This window comes from Dicentrarchus labrax, unplaced genomic scaffold, assembly GCF_905237075.1.
Source record: "Dicentrarchus labrax unplaced genomic scaffold, dlabrax2021, whole genome shotgun sequence".
NCBI lineage: Eukaryota > Metazoa > Chordata > Actinopteri > Moronidae > Dicentrarchus > Dicentrarchus labrax.
In genome coordinates, this window is record NW_026136709.1 from 18,927,747 (window position 1) to 18,952,301 (window position 24,555).

General features: G+C 38.9%; 1 protein-coding gene across 6 annotated transcripts in view; it reads right to left on the reverse strand.

The window, feature by feature from the left end:
* The window catches only part of myo3a (myosin IIIA), a 58,981-nt gene extending 37,931 nt beyond the window's left edge, over positions 1–21,050 (reverse strand). For 3 of the 6 annotated variants that reach the window (XM_051410807.1, XM_051410811.1, XM_051410806.1), the window contains exons 1-5: positions 16,137–16,217; positions 12,862–13,045; positions 10,543–10,677; positions 2,234–2,338; positions 1,978–2,077 (exon numbers count right to left, since the gene is read on the reverse strand). In XM_051410807.1, coding sequence (XP_051266767.1) covers positions 1,978–2,077; positions 2,234–2,338; positions 10,543–10,677; positions 12,862–13,045; positions 16,137–16,174 — 562 coding nt within the window. In that variant the 5' untranslated portion in view covers positions 16,175–16,217. Of the gene's footprint in view, positions 1–1,977; positions 2,078–2,233; positions 2,339–10,542; positions 10,678–12,861; positions 13,046–14,440; positions 14,559–16,136; positions 16,218–16,574; positions 16,776–21,031 lie in introns of those variants that run through there. The other 3 variants (XM_051410808.1, XM_051410809.1, XM_051410810.1) reach the window with 3 other exon arrangements.
* Between the last annotated feature and the right edge of the window lie 3,505 nt (positions 21,051–24,555).

Below are 24,555 nucleotides of genomic sequence, written 5' to 3' on the forward strand. Positions count from 1 at the left end.
GCAGTTCTCCACAGCAACCACTTACTACAGCATGACACCTTCACTTTTCTGCTGGAAAAGGCCAGTAAGTTTCTGATGACGCTGATGGAGATGCTTTCTCTTCATAAGCCCTCTCTGGCTTTTCTTATCTGTGACATTTCCTTTAGTTTACAGTGTAGATATGCCACATCCATCCTGTTTTGTGTGTTTTTTCAGAGGAGCATTTGACTATGTAAATGGAATCCATTTATTGAGAAAACTCAATAATTAATAACTACTTTCAATGAAATTTTGAAATTGAAACAGCAAAAGAGATTACACCTTTTAAACACTCAAGTTATCAACCTTCAAAAACTGTACAATCGGAGATCTTAACTTTAAGTTACTGTTACTAACTGTACTGTACTGTAGCTATGTACTGTAAAAAATGTTGTACTTTTTCTTCACTAACCATGAGATGTTCTGTTTGAATATTTGTATATTACATTTATAATGTCCCTGAATATACGTATTAAGAATGTTAAAATGTACACAATGCATGACTTATTTCAGTATTTTACAACTGTGTCACACTGTGATTTTCAGTATACGGCAGCAAAAATAAGAGAACATTGAAATGTTGTGGAAAAAGGCAATACAATTTCAGCTGAATAACCAGGGGACATGGTTCGAGAAATGCAGACTAATGGACAACTGTTCACCATTCAGCTGGGAGCATATTGACTGAAAGCACACAGTACCCCCTTTTAGTTTACTGTTGGCTTTGAGTTGTTGAATATCAGTATTTCAGAGCAGGAGATGGGGTGAAGGCAAAAATAAGAAAACTGAAATTAGATGTTAAATGCCACAACAAACAAACAAACTGAGCCACGGTTTGGTTTATGTAAGGGGTTAAGCGTGAGGTTGATAGTTTTGAGTGATTATTAGAATATGTTTCTGCTGATATGTATACCTCTTATTTGCCATAGATGGTTGTATCTTTAGAGTAACCCCATACGGACCAATAACAGCCTGTAAAAGTTGCTTTCAAAAGACATTTTAAATGTGCAGTTGAAAAAAGGCCCATTAAGCAGATGTTTGCTTTACTGACCATTAAAACACCAACTGCTAAAAAAATTAAGAATATCAGAACATAGGATGGAGCTCCTCTCACCAGATGTAGACATCACTAAATATTTATGAGATAAACAACATTTCTAACTTCTTACGTCCTAAAGACCTCGAGGCTTTCCTTCTTCAAAACTGGTATAAAAAAACAGGTATTGAGAATCTCTGACAACCATGTGTGGAGGAAGAAGCTGCTCTGGAGGCAAAGGATGGCCCTGCTCCATATTAGCTACTTCACATTCACGTATGAAGTGATTCCATTAATACCCCCCCCCCCCCTCCCCCTCCCCCTCCTTATGTAAGAGCTGTGCACTTTGGGCTTCATGGGTAGAAAAAGGCTTTTAAGAGAAGCCCACAATTAGCAGACTAAATGCAAACCTACACACACGTTGAGTGGGGATTGTATTTGTAATGAAAACAGGCAGCTGGTTTTTCAGCCACTGAAGAAAATAGGGGTGAGTCATCCCCCTGGAAATAGTCAGAATCACTTTGCCTATGATGAGCCTTCAGTCCAAGAACTGTGGTTCTGCTGCTTTGAGCGCCTCATTTGGTTAAGAAAACCCAAAAGCAAATCAGTGCAAACACAGGGTGAATAGCAACAATGTCCGCTGCTGTCTGCAGGAGAATGTAAAAGATAGGCTGTAATGGAAAAGTATAATCACCTGCCACCTTGTCGGGTTACATAAATGTATTCCAACCTCTCAAGGAAACTAATTAGTGGTACAATTTATTTGGCAAGCAGAGGAAGGTAATGGATTTGACCCTCTTCTGTTAAATAGAGCCGTAACGTGATTTCCACTGATTAGAGGAGGATGGTTAAAAAAAAGACCCAATGTTAAAGCTTACGTTAAACGTCTTTTGCAACAACAAAAAAAGAGACACACTGCGTACCAAAATCCACCAGTTTGACCCCTGCGTGTGTCGTCAGCAGGATGTTATTGCCTTTGACGTCACGGTGGATGGTCTTGTTGATGTGCAGGTGCTGGAGGCCCTGTGAAGAAAAAGAGGTTAACAGCTTTTTTCTGACTAGCACCTGCCTTCGAAATTATCCCGTTTAAACCCCTTTTCATTCAGCAGGAGGTTGTTCGATTGAGCTCTACAGTACAGCATTGTCTCCCCTCGCGCACATTCAAAAGGCCAGACTTACCATGAGGGCCTCGTGCAAGATGTAGGCAATAATGGCTTCATCCATTCTGTCTCCTCTCTTCAGCATGCCTTTGGCCAGATCTGTCACAGAGCCGCCATTGCAGAGCTGCAACAGAAGAACCCACAAAGAAAAGAGAATAATGAGAAGAAACTCAACATGAGTCAGCGCTTACAGCTGAATTTATACAATACGCTGAAATCTGGGGCATCTGAGATGTGCAGAATCTTACGTGGAGAAACAGAAGCAGAGGATGAAAACGTTTTGATCAGAAGATTTCACAGTGAGAAAAGAGATGCTGAAAGTAATTTTGTCAATCTTTAGCAGCTTATCTCTCTGAGGCAGCTTAGTGAGAGGTGAAAATCGCACGGGGAGAATGTACATTTTGCTTGCAGGATTTAATCTACGCTGTGATGACTAAGCAGGCTAAATATTAAACATGCGCAAATCATCTTCAAATGAAGTACATCCTCTTGTGTTTTCATACAATGCCAATATTAGTAATTACACACCCTCTGAAGGACAGCATTTCCTACCAAACTGAAGGTACCAAGATTAAAAACCACAGAGACATATGTTTGATTTCATGTATTTATAGGTGTTTTCTTGTGCTATACTGTGCTAGTAGATATGGACTCCACTGTCAACAGCAATCCCTCTTGGAAAATTACAGAAAATTACCCAGTGGGTTGCCTTGGCAACAATAATAGCCCTTAATTTGAGCCTTTCTTTGGGAGATGCCAGAGGTATACGAAAAATATAAAGCTCTTAGATGTCAGTCACAGTGCTTGGAGGCCGCTAGTGAAGAGAAATTGTAGATTCTGCATACGAACACTGTTTGTAAACACAGATCTCGTCTTTCTTTGTGGTAAAAAGATGCATTTTACAGATGCAATAAACATACACCTTTTTCTTATTTGCTATGACCCATTTCAACGCACATCTTTAGTCCTACACGCATGCTAAAACATTTTTGTGTCAGACAGGAAATTTCCATCACATCTTTTTATGTATTAAACACTTGTTCTTGTATAATTACACTAATTTCCCGCACTTGTAAACTGAAAGATTAATTAGGCAATAGAGGTGCAGTGGTGTGTGGTTATTTAGGATAAGAATCAGTCCCCTGCAGCGATCGTACTAAAGAGACTATGCAGCATGTATCAGAAAAGGTTACTGATAGATAACTTACATAACACAGGTTTTTCAGCTCTCATTTAAAATGACACAACAGCACAGCATGAAGCCTATAGTGTAATATGTGCTTTCCTGAAATGGTTAGGGAAACAGGATGTTACCTACAGTACTTGCATAACAGCACTAGATGGAAAATTGATTGTATCATTTTGTATTATTACTCTCTGAATGTCTTCCCCTGCAATCCTAACAAAAAAGTGCTGACTGGTACAATAGTAGCATCATAACACAGTGATAATATTTGCAGCTGTGTGCCCAAATCTCTGAATAGGGACCCATTTTGTCATCTCATTATAATTCCACCCACAGGGCTTGATTGCCTTTGTACAGAGTGTTTATGTGCTAACTGAGCTAACCCCAGAAAAGCTATAAATTGATTCTTCCACTTACAGCTTACAGTGAACATAAAATAGCTCACTAAATTTAGTTGATGTTATGGATTCAAATATATATATATATTTCAATTGATTATTTGTCTATAAACCGTCAGGAAATAATAACAGTCCCAACCCAGTCAAATTGCTGAAAGTCTAAATAAACTAATGAAAGCAGCAAATACTCACATTTGGGAGGCTCAAATGAGTAAATGCTTGGTGTTTTGGCTAAAGGCTAAATTAATTAAATGATTCTATCAATAGTTGCCAATTAATTGTTTCAGCTTCAGTTGATTTTAAAAAGCACACAATGCATAATGACTTTGTTAAATGAACATTTTCTTTGTTGGAACAAGATATTTTGAAACTTGAAGTAAAGTAAATCAGGAAATACTAAAATATTCAAAACAAACATGTAAAACTCCCTCCACCCCTCCAACATGATACGACACAAGGACTGAAAGAGACACAAAATGACAAGAAACGCTGAGTGGTTTAGATTTTGGGTTTGTATCTCTTTGTCGAAGTTTTGTGTCTCCTTGCAGTCATACAGTCTCTGTGGTTGTTTTGTGTCTCTCTGTGGTCATGTTGCATGCATTTTGCATCTCTTTGTGGTGGTGAGTTTCTCTTTGTAGAAGTTTTGTGGTTGTTCTTTGTCTCTTTCTAGTTGTCCGACTGACTTTCCATCACGAAATACCAGCAGTGACTTCCAAAAGTAACCACTTGGGGCCCATTCTACGGTGGCCGACAAGGTGTTTGGTATTTGCAGCATTTTTCTGTTGCTGCGTTTTTCTGTTGCATTTGTTTTTATGTGTTTGTGTGTTTTTGGTTTTGCATCATTCCCCGTGTTTGCAGCGTTTTGCCGTTTGCGGCGCGTTTGCCCTTGTCGGCCACCGTACCATTCAGTAATCCTTCTATGCACCATGATGCTGTGAGTGAAGCAAGTCTTTGACCTTGACTAAGCGATGGCATAAGTTTTCAACGCTGTGCCTTTTGTCTGTTTTCTATCTGCCTATCAATCTACCTATCCATCAGGAGCCCAGAGAGCTGTTGCAGGATGGATGGCGTGTATCTCAGCTGCCACATGGGGAGCTTAATCACTCCTTCTCTCTGGTATCAGACGTGCAGACAAACTGCAGTTAAGCAGAGAATACCACTGAGGCTTTCACAGACAGCACAACACTCTGACAATGAGCTGCGCCTGACGTCAGTCCACCTCACTGCTGCAATATCACCTGTCATCATTAAATTACACAGGGCAGACAGACAAATCCATATTAATGAGAGGTCCGGTGCTCTAGATTTAGCACAGCTAAATGTTAGCGCTTTCACCATAGTCCACTTCCAGAAAGTGATGCTCGACATGAACATTAATTATTTGAGATGTGGTGAAGACTCAAACCTCTGCAAAGTGGAAACGACATTTGAAACTTCAGACCTGGTTTGATTTAAATCGTGTACAGATTAAACAAGATTTCCTAACCTTTCCATGAAAGAGCTCGGGTACAGGTATTTAGTGGTTTGAAGGTTCTTTTCAATAGCGCCACATCGTTAAACTATGATAGTGATTGTGAAAGTCAATGGAGATATACAGAAGAGCTGAAAAGACAGTTTATTCCATTAAGTTTGGTAGAAAAAAAATAGGTAAACAGGGTTCAAATTCCCACTCCATGAAAAAAATGCAGCCTTAAATTTCAAATATGGACCTTCAATATAAAGCACACTTTCCTTCAAGATTTGTTTTTTACAGTCAGCTGCCAACAAGGGATCACATAAAGGGATATAAGGGTTTCTAGTGGAAGCTCAACACCAATTCCACTGGTTGCTGTCTTATTATTATATATAATATTTCAAATATAGGCCACAATATTGTTGAAGAACTCACACTGCTACAAGTAGACTAATAACCTTAACCCTATTACTTCTAAAAATGATTAATAGTGCTACCTTATTAGCATTTATCGCCAAATATTTGGTTTAAAATCCGAAGGGAACACTAGCTAAATAAAACATCTGTTAAGATCAATGTCTTACATCTTCATCTTGAATGTCCCCTTAGTTTCTACAGAACTACCAATTTTCAAAGAAAACTGAATACATTGAATACTGAGTAGAATATTCTCCATTACAAATGAGGTCAGGTGCTTGTTTAGTCATGTAAATGAAAGTAGTCGATCAAAGATGTGTAAAAGAAGTGGATGAAACAAATATAAAGATGAAACAGACGGAGCATCCCCCCTGACTCAGTGAGGAGAAACCACAGCGGCCGTTTAAACACACAGGTGCTGACTTTTTACTCAACTATCTTTGATGTCCATGCAAATATAAATATACTGTGTATATATAGATGTATCTTTCTAATTCACTGTCAGATTACTGGACTTAGGAGGTGCATCATGTCTACAACACTGAATAAGCGTGTGTGTTCCTGTGTGTGTGACACTCTGGATCATTTCCAGAAAGAAACACTACTATTGTTACTGTGGCCTTATCGTTTACAGAGGAATAATAGCTGAGGTGTCTACTTTCTGGCACCATTTACTGAAAAGCCTGAACAAGGAATACCATTTTACACCTCATTGTCAATTAATGACATTGACTGTAGAGGTTGGGGTATGAGGGCAGGATGAATCGGGACAGACACTAATGGGGATAAATGCAGGCCACAGCGGTTTTGTTTTGACTTTCAGAAGCTGTCCGACCAAAAAGAAATGTGGTATAATAAGAGAGGACAAACAAAAAGGTCAAAAATCAAAGTCTCTGGTTTATTATTTTTTATTTAATATTCTATTATATACACAATACCTTTTCAGATTGTTTCAAAATAATCTCTAAACTCTTTCCCCTGCCAGTAATCATTTCACTGCCCCCATATGTATGTTGTTACCCTTTGGAAGGGGCCCGAACCATTGGTTGGAAACCACTGGACTAAACTACCTAACTGCATATAGTAAAACTATAGCTCTTAAACAGCTACAACAGTCAAATGCTACTTACACGTTGTTGCATCAGTATTAACAGTCTAATAATGTAAGAATATATCAGTCACAGGGGGCATTTTACTGTGTAATAAGTACTATATATTCTTCTTTAGACTCTGAGTGGGCTGTCACATGGGTTGTTATTCAGGAATTATTCTTTCCAGCCACTCTACCATAAAGGCCTGTTTGATGTAGTATTACAGAGACAGTCTGACAACTTCTTCCATTTCTGCTCTTAAAGATGCCAATTCAGTTTTGGTCATGGTAAAGGCCCTTCATGCCCACTTACTTCTTCCATTTCCTAATGACAGAGCCCATTTGTTCTAAATAGTTGCAGAGAGTTTTGTCTGTATATAGTTCTCTGTGAAGTGTCGGACCTTGTATTGACAGGTGCATGCCAATCAAATGAATTTTCCATATGTAGAATGGGGTTTAGATACTAAAATTAGATAATAAATGAGCTGAACAAGTGCTATATACCTAATGTAATCTTGTTTAGCAAAATTCTCTTCTTTACTTTGTGACAAAAAATGACACATATTATTGAAAAGTTTGGATTACTGAGCCCTCTTTCAGCTTGCTCCATGTTGTTACCATCAACTGTCATTAGAAACACATTGGAGACAACAAAAATAGCCAAAGTTGATGAATCACAGTCCACAGTTGGTCCCATATCTCTTTGCAACAACATCCTGATGCAGAAGTAAAACTAGTACTTGCTATAAAACTGTATGACTGTAAGAGCATAGAGTTGAATCTAATCGAATCTAATCATAAACAAAAAACAAGGTGTTTCTGTCTTTTAACAGAGATACAAAGAATTTGTTAAAAATGGTGATGATGTTAAAGGTGTGATCAACTAATCTATTATAACATTGTTTTACAGCAGAGATCAGCAGCTTTTGCCTAAACATAAGCATATTTCTTTCCCATGTAATAGTCACTTTACTATCATTATTAATTGTAGTAACAACAAAGCAGCAGAAAAAGAACTAGCAGTTAAATTACATAAATAACCATATGACCTAAAATGCAATATAGGCACAGAGCAATGCCATTTCAATTTAGCATTAGCTATGTTTTTTTATTTTTTCATAATGAAATGAGATACATCTTAAAGATGAGCTTTTACAGATTGGACCAATCATTGTTGGCCTTCATTAAACTGGGTCTTTGAATGAAACTCACAACAACTCACAAATGAAATGCACATCCAAATCAGGTTTTCATTTCCAATTAGGGAATAAAAGTCGCTCCATCATCGCTATCTTTGAAGTATTTTTAAACTCTCGGGGAGCAGAATTAGGCAGTCATACATGAAAGCTTGTTCATCTCTGCCCACATCCGCTATCATAAAGGAGCATACTACAGAGGCAAAGCCAAAAGCTTGCAGGCCCCAATGAGGGTCTAACAAAGTAGAGGATGCAATTTGTATGAATTCTGTTCATAATGAGCGGTCTGCTGTCAGGGCAGGGTAGAGAAAGGCTCCTCTCAGCGTCGCTAAAGGATGGAAAATTACAGTTTAGAAAGGAGGGACAGTAACCATGGTGAATGACCACCTCACTGCCTGCTTTCCTGTCTCTTCACTGCTAAAACCCCCTGTGCATCTAGTTCAGAGCACACACACACACACACACACACACACACACACACACACACACACACACACACAGCCCCACACAGCCACTTGCTAAACTGTCAGGCAGTGATTTCAGCCTCAGGATTAGCCACCAGATTTGGACTGCTGGCTGCAGATTTTTGCAAGGGAAATTTTGGAAATGGATATGCAAACCACAGAGGAAACAGGGAGTAAACAAAGTAGCAAAGCTGAGTGAACTCCCCTTACACCAGATATGTATTCTTATTCAATAACTGACAGATTAAAAAAACCTGATACAAAACGTACAATCTATCACGTCAGATAAAGGTCTTTGTTTTCCTGTAATGCAGTGTGTGGTCTGTTTATTCAGCATCTTGGATTGTACTTGATATCCGAGCAAAGTAATTGCAGGGTCCTCTGCAAAGGTCAGGAGGAAGGACAGCGATGAAAAGGGAAAGAAACACAAGCTGGAGAGGTGAAAACTATCTACTGGGTTAGCATAACACTGCTGCAGTTGATGCAAAGCACATTGAGCTTGGATTACAGAAATATGGACACTGTGTTCTAGCGCTGTTGCACTTGATAATGGATAAAAGAACAGCACAATGTGGAACAGTTGGTGAAGATGGGCATTTCTTGGGCAAGAAGACCAAACCAAATACATGCATGCACAGTCCACTGGAGGATAAAAAAGGCCATATAATAAAATATTCTGAAATTGCAAGAGGCCCAAAAATTTAAATCTCCCTTCTTTGTATCCTTTATAATATTTTTAATTTTCTCCTCCATATTTGATGTTTTTTCTCAGTGTATCCTGTGTGAAATGTAAATTTCTGCACCAAGTTTTATGGCAAACTGTATAACAGTTGTCAAGAAATGTTCCTTTGAACCAAAAATAAAAACCTGCTGGGGGAGTTGCATGAAAAGTCAGGGGGTCATCAAAGTCAGCCTCTCAGGACACCATGGATACAGTATCTGTACCAAATTTCATGTTTCACTCAAAACCAAAAGTGCCAGCCTAATGGTTCCACAAGAGGAAAAGTCAGGGGATACCCAAAGATATTAAGATTCATCGTCTGGGGACCATGAATCTCTGTGCAACATTTTATGGCGATAGCCGTTGGATTATTGGATGTAAACCAACCAACCAACATTACATTCTTCAAAAAACTACTTCAAAGACCTTTATGACCAAATCTGCGACACTTCGCCACCATTCTTCCTCAAGTTCACTGACCTTGTTTACCACACATCTCCAGATTTGCACTGCCCTTTATCAAAGCAGGAACATAAATTACATGGTCAGAAAGTCAAAAGGCAAAGGAAAACCACATCTGCCACTGTGTTGGACCCCACAAACACTTTTCCTCCTCTGAGGTTGACCTCCATTACATGTTTTCTCTGGAGCTTGACATTTGAAAAGGGCTACAGCAGGCAATGAAATATGAAAGAGGGAGAACTGGGGAGCTGGAGGCAAGGCACTTTTTTGGATGTACAGAAAGCAGCTGCAGCAGCAAGGTCCCCTTGAACAATTGTATAAAATATCACAAATTCATACCTGCATCTAGCCATTCCTGTACATGAGCAGGTGCAAGAAAGCAGTCCCAAAGTTAAATGCAGGTATGCATTCAGTTGCCAATTTAGCATAGTAATTTAAAGCAGTTTACATATAACCTCAAAATACGCTCTTTCCTGTAACATTTCAGCATTTTCTACCCAAAACAGAAAGCAGCTACATTTGGGCCTGTGCTCCAAACTGCAAGGTGTATAAACTAATGCACTGAGACAGCCCCTGTAAACAGAAATCCCTGCTCTGCTGCTCTCAGCAGGGCTCCCACGTCATGCAAACTAACCTCAACCCTCAACAAGCTCCATGATGTTGGCTTTCAACCAAATCCCCAGGTGGCCTATAGGTAAACTCCTAGACTGCCCATGGTGGCTTAAACTGGTGCATAATCCCTGGCCAGATTTGGTCACCATTGCATATACCTGGCGAGACATGGCATGTGAAGTACAATCAGACCTTTAATCTCAGCTATGCTCTCTTTGTCTGCATGGTACCGCCACAGTATACAGGCAAATGCTATTTGAGGTCTCAAAATAAGACTCCTGTGTGGCAAACACATAGTGGCTTTTCTTTTCAAATACAAGCGTTCCTACCTCCAATACGAGCCACAACTGATCTCCACATTTTACATCCTTCTTGTAGTACATCCCGTAGAATTTGACAACATTTGCGTGGTCAGAAAGAGCTTTGAGGATGTTGTACTCTGCTTCGATCTCCTCATCGATATCCTGAAAGACAAGGACACACAAAGTCATGTTTTGCTTATGTTTATCATATCAGGACATTCATAACAATGGCATTGATCTTCTCATCTAACTAAGCCAAGAAAACTAATGAACACTCTTTTGATGCTCTTTAGGGCAATTTATGAAGTCTTCATCACTTACTCTATAATTTAACATGGGTGAAAAGGGCAAAACCAGGACATCTTAATAATAGCAATTATTGGACACTCTTTTACTGTATGGTGCAGCCTTACTGTGTCATTAAGGCTTACGAGACAGGAGTATTTTACATACAAATCTTGCTGATGCATATTTAATGTTAAATACAGGTTTATAGTTGTATCAAATTATGCTAGGAAAGATTTCCAACCTTTTTTGACTTATGGCCCTTTAAAGTGAAGCAATGTCTGCATGTGACTTCTAAGTCTGTTTTTTTTGACACCACAAAGTCTAAAACAATCCAGTATTTCACAAGAAAAAAAAAACATATTAGAGAAATTGTGTAAAAGACATATGATTTACATTCTCTCTCATGACCCCTGAGATATATCTTGTGACCCTCTTCATGGGGTTCAGACCCCAGGTTGGGAACCACTGCTCTACTGTATACACCTAGCTGCAAACCAAGCAGAGCGTAGCATATGAGCTGACTTTTTAATATAGTTGTAGTGAGTGTAATAGGTCTATACGTGAAATAATCAACCCTGTGATTAAAATGACGGTAATGATGGTCCTCACAGACTAGTGGTCTGTAGATAATCATTTCTCAATAATGAGAAACAGTAACAAATTCACAAAAGACTAATGAGACTTTTATAAGCACGAAGGCTGGATTTAATAGATGACAATGACTGCTCATTACAGCTGCTAAATAAGCCATACAATTCAGTGTACCTTCAAAATAATAAACAACATAGCAGGTATTATCAGTCTATGCAGGACCCAGTGACACCATAGCATAAGATCAATGATGACTACTTTCTATAAATGTTCATTAGAAATAGTGACCTTTGCTAATGTTCTATTCAATTTAAATCTAAGATGACAACAATAAATCAGTTACTGCTTAAAAATGTAGTACCTCCTGCTCCGTAATCTTCTGTAATTGCACAAGCAAAGGAGCCCCGAATTATCAGAGTAGTGCCATGACACATCCCACTGATGATGATCAATTCATCAGAACCAATTTGATGAGATAATTTGTTGTAGATGGAAGAAAAAACTCCTTTTCTAAAAGGCGAGTGCAGGGAATAAAGGAGGGCAGCATGTTTATCTTGCCAAGTTCTGAGCTAATGACTCCATCACTATACTGATGTTGTACAAGAGGTCTGTCAACATACTTTCCACCAGCTTTTTCCACCTATTACACCTAAAGTCCTAAGCGTTTTCCATACGGTTGCATCCTTTATGGAGGGTCTTTCTACTGTAAATTTGCAGGAATTGTTTCTGTCTTTCTTTCATTGTTTAGTACTGGGTAAGTCTCTCAGGTCATTTTGAGTTGCTCATTGGAGTAAACATAAACTACAGGTATGAAAAGTAAGTAGTATAAAAGTCTAAAATGTAATATAATGCATACTATTGTGACTGGAAAAGACAGGCAGTCCATATTATTGTAATGTGTTTTTGTGTTGACTGTAGCCAAAGTAATGGGAAAAAAAGTATACAACTCACAAACACTAACCTAAACCGAAGAACACAAATCATATGTTACACTAAAAATGGGTTCATGTTTATGTGAAAAACACAGAGAAGTTTACGGTATCATACAGTATGACTGAGAGGAATATTGGTAGATATACACTGACTAAACAACTGAAGGCAAACCATAAAGTTAACAAAGAGCAAGATAGATGCAAAGAGAAAAATGGTTGGTCAGATCTAATCTGTGTTGGTGTCTAAATCTTTAAAATACAGACGCTCCAAATGCGACAGATTTAGGGTCACAAGACAGTAACTTCTCCACCCTGAGCCTCCACCAAAGGCATAAACACACCACAAGCTTATAGCTGCTTTAAGCACTGACTACAACACGTGCATGGCAGTGTGGACTTCCAATACGGGGTGAAAACATGTGAACTTTAGACTACATATTGTAGTATAATGTGAGATTTGGACCTACATTAAACGATCAACTGAGTCATTTAAACTGACACACATTTATTTTGTACACTCCAGACAAGAACTTACATGGATGGGATCCAGTATCTTTACAGCTGCTTTACTTCCATCAAGTTTGTCGAGCACCTTGTAGACTTTTCCATACGTCCCTTTCCCAATTGTCTCGATGATTTCCCAGGTGTCAGTTGGATCTGGAAAGTTGTCAAAGACAATCGATTTCCCTGATTGTGGAAACATCTTCAGGAGAGATCTCCTGTGAAAGAAAAGCACATGGGTTACTGCTGGGAGAGAACAATGTAAACTGCAGTACGCACAGGCTCATGTGCTTTTACTGGTATAAATCCATGTGAAACATATTAGTGAAGAGCTCAGCTGAAGGAGACTTGAAGCCCAGTATACAAGCACATACAGGACCACTTTCTTTAGATTCTGAATACAATACTCAATGAAACCATGCTGGTTACACGATAAACTGTAGTGTAGAGTAACCAGATGAGTGGTTTGTCTAGCGTTTAAAGTGCCGTCATGCTGGTTTGTTTGGGAATTAAACTGGAACCACATCAAGTGTTTAACTAGAGGATAATCCAGTGGTAGTTGGTTAGTTCAGGGTTAATTTTTGAGGGTTTAACACTACAATACACTCTTACATAGAGCTGCATATATAGCCGCATATACAAAAATACAGGCTATAAACGTGTGCTCACTTTCCGTTACACTTGTGATGAATTCCTGACAGAGAGTGTTATGCTGCACTGTATTCTTGTGCAACAAAAGAGACGACCAACTCTCAGCTCTGTCTTTATCTGAAAGGACTCATCTGTATCTTAAAAGACTGGATATGCTGTTATTTCTTATTAATCATGTTGCATTTTACACGCTGTAGCTACGTGCCGGATGCAGATAAATGATACTTTAGGATTACACTGTTACAATGCTGGATGACATTAAGAGCAGCACTGACTCATGGTGAAAACATAGCCTTTTGTTATTGGGATTTGGGGATTTTCATACTAAATGTAGAACATTATATGTAGGATAACTGTTAAATTAATCTACATAATCATGGAATTCAGTAATCATTATCTAATTTCACAGTGAATAATTTGTCATTTAAAGCATGAAAAGTTAAAATTGTTGCCAACTTTTAAAACTGTGTTGTGCAATAGCTTTTCAAAAACAGGATCTGATAACTGCCACCTGCAGAATTGAGATTTATATCTACAGTTAACCTTTTGATGGCTGCTATTTGTTTCTTGTCTCTAAACACTCAAAGGGGCGTGTTTCCTACATTCAGAGTCAGTCAAAGCAGAGTCTCAATTTCAAAGTAATCTATCAGTCTACGAATGCATGTTGTTTTTCTTTGTGCATTTGGATTATTGTTGTAACATTTATCAAACTGTGTCCAAAATCACAACCTAATACTATAAACACAAGCCTATTGACAGGCAATAAGAAAAGCATGGAAATGTGCAAAGGAAAGTTAGTGAAATGTAGAGGAGAACACAGCTAAATCCTGCACAAACAAACACCTCTAAACACACCTTTCATAAAGCCTGCATGACAAGGGAGCCTGTTTCAGCCCTCACAGAACTGAATCCACACAAAACTACAACCATAATAAAAGCAGAATAAATTGAAACAAACTTACATTGTTCTCTAAATAAGACTTGAAACATTTTTGAAAAGTAATTAATCCATTTCTGTGCAAAAGGTTAGCATGGAAGCAGTGTGGCAGGCCCGGCCTGGCCTGGTTGTGAGTGTTTACCACAGAGGAGGAGCTAATGCGAGCTAATCTCACCAGCAATTCCCCAGCTCCAGGGCTGCCGTTGAAAACCATCTCTAAGTGGTAGGAGATACGGTGGGATTAGCAGGAATTAGCCACTGTTGCAGCGTGAGCCTTTCCCCATATAGACGCCCATTCATACACAAAGGAAAGCTGGTTAAATTCCCTAAGCACACATGCTGCAGAGGGCCTCTTTTTGTTATCACTGGTCACTTTCTTTATGTTCAAGGAAGATTGCTTCCAAGGGTGCTATCTTCACCTTACCTCCAAGCAGTTATTGTATCTAAATGTGATCATTTTGGTGATTTAAATCAGTTTGACTGAGTTACTGTAAATAAATCACTCCAGAGCAAGATAATACTGGCACAGACACATTCTTTTGCAGAGGTATTATCAGTCATTGCCTATGCGGGGCAATTAGACTCCTATACATGCATCCACGTGTAGATAATTGCACTTGTGTTAGCCTAATGTACAGTGCCTAAGTAAGGTGCAGACATCTTCAATAATACATCTCTGCCTCTATATGTGACAACATGCTGTGACACATGAGACAGGAGGGTGAAACCAAAGGACTCACACTGGACACCTCCAACAGGAGCACAGGCTGCAAGGAAATAACCCCTTAGAGGAGACATTGTGTGTGTGTGTGTGTGTGTGTGTGTATGTGTCTGTTTGCATGGGGTTATCTAACCTTGTGTGCCCTGGAGTACTAGCTAGCTGTCACTTTTAGTTAGTTGTTTAGAGATGTAGCATTAACCACAGTCTGTGTACAAGTGCACAAATAATGAAGAGCACATGTATAACTGAGCATGTATTTACTGTATGAAAAGATGTATTACTGTGGTTTTGAAAGAAAGAATACAGTTTTTCTAAACGTAATTGTCGTCACATTATTTAAGACAAATATAAATAAATACAGTCAAGAAGTCGAAAGTGGACATTAACTCTTTGATGAGAGTGATGTCTTAGCAGAGGTTTGGCCACTTAGAGGAAACAGAAGATCCATTTGGCAAAAGGAGATACTGACATTGACTAATCTGTGACCCTGATGAGTGGGTTAAAGTTTCGGCTTAACCATGGCACAAAAAGACTGTTGGTCTACGAGCCAAGATAATCTCACTGCACACATCAGAGTCAATACGTCCAATACTTTCACTTAGAGTGCAAGAGTTGCGTAAAAGAATACTGAGATGTAAATGGTTGTTACTGTAAGCCTACAGCTAAAGATCTTCATCAAGCAGTAAAACCCCATGTTTATTGTTTTGCTTTGGCTGGTTGTATGCCAACATACAAACGTAGTTTTAAAGTATTAAAACAGTATTTTTTTGGTAACATCATAAGAGAGCAATCTATTCATAGTTCAGGTCTAGGAAGAGTAGAAACACCATGACATGTTTCAGATTAAATATATTAAAAGACAACAACTACTGAGCAGCAACTAATCAAACAGTAACATCCTCTCATCACACACTACTGTATAAACCGTGCCGCTCTTTACGGATTTACATTTTGGCAAATTATAGCAATGATCAATAAGTATTTCATTACATTTACTGACCTTTGATGGCTGAGGGAATGAAGAGAACAGACAAACATGGATGGTAAGAGTAAAGCATAGATTTAGATGCATACAAGTATGCACAGACACAGACACACACACACACACACACACACACACACACACACACACACACACACACACACACACACACACACATACTGTATGCACAGACAAACACACATACACACACACACACACACACACACACACACACACACACACACACACACACACCCAGCTGCAATGTGCTGGGCCACTCCCAGAACTTGCAAATAAGAAATCCAAATAAAGCCAACTTTGCACTCCTGTTTAACCAAAGTGAAAGCAAGTAAAAGATGCATATATTTTCAGCCCAAGCAAGCAAATATATCTACATTAGTAGCATCAGTAGCATATCTAGTGACATAAAAAGCCAAAAGTCATCATTATACTTACTCTTTGTGCATTTACATGCTTGAATTGTGGATGATAGCACTAGTAACCAAGAGCAGGGTGTAGGTCCTGTGTTCCCCAACCTCCTCTGCTATATATTATACATCGAGAATAAGGAACACAATATTGCAGAGCATACCAAAGTTATTAGACCTGTAGTAATTAGTTTAAGTAATTAGATTTAGCACGAGGGCGTCCAGTACAGCCAGCAGCCGGTGAGTCTGATAGTGTCATAAATTAGCCTGGAGAAGAGACGCTACCAACAGGCGAGTGCATGGACGGCAGCGAGGAGCGAGTCAGGTGTAACAGGCCATGACTGCACTGGAGCACTTTCAGCATTGTTTAGCAGTGTCCCATTACACAGGCACTGCTGGGGAAAGAGCCACCGTGGGGCTGAGCCAGAGCTGGACTGAGAGTTCAGTTCAGAGATATCTGATGATATCTAAAGCTTCTTAGATGTAGCATGATACCTAAATCATAAATCATAAATCATTACCACTTATTTTAAGATGTTTGTAGAATTACTGCAACAAACAAAAAGAGCCTGCTGCACTTGTTTAGCTTGCTAACTAGCTGCATTTCCCTCAGCTTCCTAACATATGCTTGTTTATTTCCACACATTATACACACAAGCGTTATGAAGCTAAATGGATCAGGGATCTTGTGAAAGGTAAATTTAAAAAAATACTGTCCTCTTCTATTAGGCATGTAACTAAATGTGATCTTAATTTTGAGAAACTCTGCTAGCAGTGCTAATAATATGCAAAGCAGGTTATTATTTGTCTTGAAATCATCTAATTTATTTACATTAAAATACCTTTGAATACACATAACCCTTTCAAACTTTGCCCAATTACATCCTTTAACAATGTCTTCATGTGGAAAAGTGAGATTTCATGCGGCCGTGACTTTCTCTGCAAATTATTGATTCTGTTCAAACTGTCAGAAACTAATTGCTCAAGCAGTGAAGCTGTTAATTTATCATACAGACTAACAGATGGCACAGTGATTGTTTTCCCCTAAACACTCAGAGGCATGTATCCATCAGAGAGAGAAAAACTCTCACTGCACAATCTCGTGTTTTTTGACAAATTAGCAAAAGACTATTAGATCTGTGTATTCACCTAATTGTTGTTGCCCCAGCTCAGTCAACATTTTGTATTTAAAATCTAGTCATACAAAGAATAACAAAGGTACTTGAACTTTTAGAATAGCTATTATTTTCATTATCTGCAGTAAAGGTTCAACCTTCCTTCAGTGTAACCTCATGAACGCTTTGACGTTTTTATCCGATATGCTTGGATCATGTGTTAAACTGAAAAAGATTTTATGCTTTGTTGGGATTCAGGAGAGCAAGAAACTCTAGTCCCTTCTACTGAAAACCAGTCCTGTCACTAGAAGGTTCCCTTGGTCAGTCTATTGAAATTACCTTTCTTTGTACAGTGGAACATGACCCCAATTTGCAAGAAAGCATGTAAAAGCAGGTTGAACTCATACGGAGGCGTCACATAGCTGAAACATTGATGACAGCTACTCTATTAGCTCAGAATAACAAACATATGTTTGTTCCGGCTGTGTAATACTGTGCTTTTTGCCTGCATGGAGGGCTAACAGCTCGTTATTTTATCTGTATTTTCTTTTTTGTTTTAGAGGTGAGTTTGTGATCTTGCCAACTACACACAATGGCTCAAAAGTCTTCAGATGAGTGAACAGAGGGTTTTGAGAACAACCACCCAACTCATTAACTGCACGCCTGACATGCATGACAAACTAGGGTGGTCGTGAAAACTCATGAAAAACGCAAAGGTGTTTTGGTTTATTCATTCTGGGCTACTACATGGTGGTTCAATATGAATGACTTTCTAGTTCCTCTGTAAATGACAACAGCTCATTCTATGGTAATAAAAACACAAAAAATCTATTATGCACTAATGAAAACATACCAATGAGTATTATGTTACGCACTGGACCTTTAACAATGCCAGTAAAAAAATAAATTATGAGAATGAGAAAAGAGGAAAATTCAAAAGAAGGAGAAGAATTTGAAAAAAAGACACCCTAACTCTATGAATTGGCTGAGGAGTGGATGTAATTTTTCATTTTTAAAAGAGGAACTACAATAGGTCCAGGGCTTTTGACCGTGCCATAAAACCTCATCAATCCGTCGGCTTTGGGGCCCCTGGTTTTTCCCAATAATAAATCTGGAGGCCAGTGATGTCTCTGTCCATGACACACTGTGAATCTCAACTCCATCTTCACCACCGCCTCTTACTGATGACCCCCTCGCTCTCCGTCCGCAGGGAGGGACCCTGCGTGATCAACCCGCCGACTTAAGTGTGGCTCCCTCAAGCACATCCTCCAGGCTTACCAGACTGCAGCAAACCAACCTCATTTCCTGCTCCGCTGCTTTACAAATGGCTCCTGGAAGCTGAACCAAAGCCAAGGATGGAGACACACTGATGGCCATAATAGCCGTATGATTAGAGTGGGCAAAGGTCCAGCTCGGTGTGTAGACTGACCACACCTCCCTGCCCCTGCCTCACTATTTGACTAGTTTGAGAACAGAAAAATACAATTGATGCTTTTAGTCTTTTTTTTTTTTTTTACATCTTTCATGTTCTTCTTTCTACACTTTCCAAAGATCGCAAGTGCGTTAAATGGTGTGTCCAGTGTTATGGCTTCTTTGTGTTAATTGGCCATAACTATTTTTTGTGCTATTGTTGCTGTTGTTTTAAAGATATTTTGGGGGGTTTTTATGCCTTTATTTGATGACAGGAAAGTGGGAAGAGAGAGAGAGGGGGGACGACACGCAGCAAAGGGCTACAGGTCAGACTCAAACCCGGGCCACTGCAGTAAGGACTCACTCTACACACCAGGTTAGCTACCATGACATATCTTCTTTTAGTAGTGGCTTTATGATTGCAGTGTTGACCAGACAGAAATATCTGAATATTAATGAATGGATTTCTTTGAAATTGTGTATTCATGGTACCCAGAGGATAAAGAAATAAAGACTTTGGTGACTTTTCGTTTGTGGTTTTTAGTTAAATATCTCTACAACAACTACTGGATGGATTGCCATCAAAGTAGGTGCAGATATTCCTGGTGCCCAGAATATGAACCCATACTGACTATGGCTGATTGACTGACTACGGATAGCCACAAAATTGGAAAACGATTTACCAGATGATGTATTCTAATGATCTGACTTTTCTTTCTGACGTTTATCTCTAGTGTGACCAGGACGTTGACATTTGTGGTTTTGAGTCTCAACAATTATTGGATGCATTATCACAAAATTTGCTTCAGAAATTCACATTGCCCTCAGGATGAATTGCAACCACCTATTAAACCTCAACTTTTCAACCACCGTCATAAGCTCAAAATTCACTGCAAAACATTGGTATGTTAGATTGTGAGCATGTTAGTATACTTACATTAGCATTTAGCTCAAAGCGTCATTGCTATCATAGCTGTAGACTCTAAGTGTACAAGGTACTCTTTTCTCCACTGAGAGAAAGGTAAAATGAATTGCGTCCTGTATATATTTTAAAAAAGAGTATGTTGTTAGAATATATATTTATTATAATGAAAATATCAGCTCTACTTCACTAAAACTATTATTACCAGCATGGAAACAGTAGCACTGCAGCAAAACTAGTTTAATATAAGTTTAATATCAGAAAAGTGCAAGAACTAATGAATACACCATCTTTACAGAAGTCTGCCTGGTGCCACGTATGAAATATTGGATGAGAAAACCACATGTGACACACAGCCAAATGCGTGACGTGTTACATAAGCGGTTAATAGGCTTAATTTCCTGACAGGTAACCTACATACTGCTCTGCTGCACTCCCAGTTTCTCACCCACTGATCAGCCGCTAGTCTTAACACCATGAAAAAAATCATCCTCTCTGACTGACACTGCACCCATGAGACATCTCATCTTATGAAACACGTAAGATGGCTGCATGATCAAATAATCCTTCTAATGTACTGTATGGAACAGTATGTCCTTCTACTTTGATTTGGCTCATGTCCATATTTCAGTCCTCTCAGTCAATGTATGTTTTTACATACATTTACATACATTTTGAAAACAAAATTGAGAATACTAGGTGACTTTGTGGCTAGAAAGTTACACTTGCATAAAGATTTGCATAAGAATAAAGTAAATAATTTCAGCCATTCAGTGAAAATTATTATATACATTGTTACATACAAACCTAAAACAAACACATATACAATCTGATTGGAGCACAAAAGCAGACTTTCATTGCATTTTGTATCTTCTCTATCGGAGCTGCATGGCTTTTTTATTTCTTTATCCATTAGCAAATTACGTAAAATCCAAAGAATTGCATCCAAAACTACCTGAAGACATTAAAAATAATAACTAATCCATATAGTTAAATATAAAATCTGCATTATAAAAGATTTAATGAACAGTGTCTTACCTGAAATTAAAGTAGCTGTTTTCAGACATGTTTTCAGACCTACTCTGCTGACAGATACTTTGTGAAATGTGTTAGGATTCAGAACAGTGTTAGGGGTTGAGAACAATTATGTTGTTGAAAACTAAGTGGCACTGGAATGACAAGCAAGTCACTCAGCTTTGTCTCTTCTAGCCCACTCAATGAACTCTGGCTGCACTGTTATTACGAGTATCTCTGCATTGTGTCATCAGCTAAGTGATTTTTCTTGGCTTTAGAAAGAAATAATAAACATTCTACATGAAAGCAAAACTAAACTTGGGTTATATAATGGTGTTACACAGTGCAGAGCCACTTGCCATTTGATCAATACCTGTAAAAAATGCTACAAAGATAAATTCAAGAAGCAATTTTCTCAGCGAAACAGACTGATTTTCACATTCACGCTGCACAGACAAAGAAAGATAAATGTTCTCAAACATAAAACTTATTCTGATTGGATTAGCAGTCAGTTTACGACCTCCAACACCAGTTTTCCTGCAGTGGTGACACACTGGTTTGAAGGACAAGCAGCAGTTCATGAGGGTTGATTGACGGATTGATAAGGGTATTGATTAACACAGTCACTCCCTATTTGTGTGTGTTTGTGCACATGTGGGAATCGATACCGGCCTTGTATCGCTTCTGACATCATCAACACCCCACCAACTGGACCCCACTCCGTCCTGCACCGCCATTACAAGGTTAATGCTAGCCTGAATGACTTCACTGAGGTTGTGTTTCACCTTCATACACAGATATTTACATACACACATGTAAATATCATGTATTTCTCATGTATTGAGACTGACCTATGGGCTGAATTGAACTCAAAAACCCTTGGCATAAACGCCTCGCATAAACGTCTATTTTGTACACTGCTGCTAAAACAATTCATACAAACAAAATAACAGTATGCCATCGTCCCTTCCTCCTCATGTACTAATCACATGGTCATACTCGAAAGCGCCAAGTGGAATAATGACACAGTGTCGGACACAATCAGGCGAAATCAGAGATCACTTCAAGGAGATTTAAGGAGGGACGCTCTGATTGTTGATTCCTCTGTGATGCAGATCAGTGGATGGCTGGCTGGGTCTGCAGCACCCGAGTCGACTCCGTCTGTGAAGACTGATTGAATAAGGCTACTGATGAGGCTATTGTGGCCGTAGGTACGTGGGGTGAATGCCTGACAGGCACGTGGCTGCCATCAATGACTGGCTGCCATTGTGGCAGGCCACTGGGCCGTGACTTCCCCAGCTGTGGTATATCATGAGCCACTTAAATGAGTATTGGGATTGTGCCATTGATGGAAAGATCTTTAGGATATCATTGGTGCAACCATATACATGCATGAATCTCCATTTTCAATTTGGCCAACCCTTTTTTCAGTTGACCTGACAACTTTGCTCATTAAAATGTTTATATGAGCAATTGGAGTCCATTTGTATTCTCTTCCATTTTCTTTTTCGCTCTCATTTGTGCAAAGGACAATGTAGTCCAGAGCATTTCACCTTGTTTGCTGATTATTTAATCTGTGTGAAGGCAGAAATAAACGAACTAAAAAAAACAAATTTGTTCAATTTAATGCAACAGTAACAAACACAAGCTAGACACATACTGTAGCTTATCTGACTGTGGAAATGAGCCTTGCATATGATAATGAATTTGTTGCAGGTTGTGTGATGTGAGTCCTGTGAATGTGGGTGTATTTATAGCAGCCTTTGATATACAAAAATATAATTCTCCTTTAGATGTCCATAATTGCAGATCTTAACACAGGCTTCTTTGAGACATTTAGCACCCTCTGCAGCTCTGCGGATGCTAATTTGACCTGTTCTATTAATATGTGTTTATATTGAAGGAATTTCCAGTTTTATTTCAATCCATTCGTTTAATTTTTATGAATGTATAAACCTGACAGAAGAGACTACACTCACTAGGCATAGCAGTGCTTGGAGCTAAATGCCAACGTCAGGATGCTCACAAAGACAATGCTAGCTGAAATTAGCCCTAAACAGTAAGTCAGCTGAAGCTGATGGGAATGTAATTAGTATTGCATATATTTAATCATAAAAAAAAGTACTTGATAAATTAAATTTTTTATCTGATGATGGCACAAGATGAAATGTTACAGGATCGCCAAAGTTCATCCTGTGGGGGAACATAAATGTTATTTTTAAAACCAAACTTCATGGCAATCCATCCAATATTTGTCCAGACATTTCATTCAAAACCATAAATGTCAACCTCATGGTGGTGCAAGTGGAAAGGTCAGATGATCATCAGGACACATCATAAATGTCTGTACAAGGTTACATGGCAGTCCATCCAACAGCTTGATCATAGTGGTAGACCGACAGACAGATAGAACAACATTGCCATCCATAAGAAAATACCCTAAAAAATCGTGATTCAGTGAATAACTAAATGCAATAAACACATAAAATACAATGTGAACAACAAACTGCTTCTGATCGCTCCTGCCTACTCCCACATAATCAGCTGGGTTCATGACACAGTGCTGACTAGTCCCAGCAGTGACTCATCATTAAAAGAGCTTGTCCTCGTCCCCAGTGGAGAAGAGTTGTATAACTGATGCAAATGCCCTCCCATGCTCTTCTTATTCATTTCTCTCCCCAGAGTACACATGTCATATATGTGTTTTCATCTTTGCATCCCTGGAAGTCCCATAAAAATGTACTTGACATATTAGGGGCGACAGCATCTAAAAAAAACTGAGTTTGGTCTCTTTGGTTTACAGACAAAAAAAGCACTACATCAGCTTGTGCAGCTGGATCATGGAAAAATGGGAAAAATATTTGTAGAACCACGTCCACCACCACTTAATACAGTGTCATTTTTCACTTGTCTGTATATATTGAAAGCAGGCCACATACTTAAAGGTTAAGGTCCGCAAAGTTGTTCTCATTTTATGTAACTTTAAGACCTCATCCAACAGATTTCTTTGCCACAGTTCTTATTCTATGTAATTTAAGTTCAATTACAGCCATTAGACCAACCCTGGTGTTCTGCAGTTTTTATTTTGGTGACATCTTTGGTGATTATTTTTAGCTCTGTGTATCCCACGTTTTCACTGGATTTCCTGTTGTCCTCTGTTTTTGCTGCTAGTTTGGTGGCAGATACCAACAAAGCTGAAATCAAACCGGTTTAACTTTTAGTGTATCCTCATGAGTATTACTTTGAGTTTTCCCTTCCTCAGCTATTTTGCAGTGCTGAAATTCCCTGATGGAGGAAGCATATTGAACACACTGATTAAACTGAATCGGCTTTTGCTCCATATGGCTGCCGACATGGTTTTCCATGTTCAGCAGCTCTGCCAAGTTTAGCTGCGATTCACAACCACAAGCAAATACACCCACCTATCACAAATCAACCATAACACCACAGAATACACAAAGAGCGTGTATTATGCTAAAAAAAAAATGGTGACAGAATCTCAGTGGATGTTCTGTCGGTCTATAAAAAGGACAGCTGTTGCAGGGGCA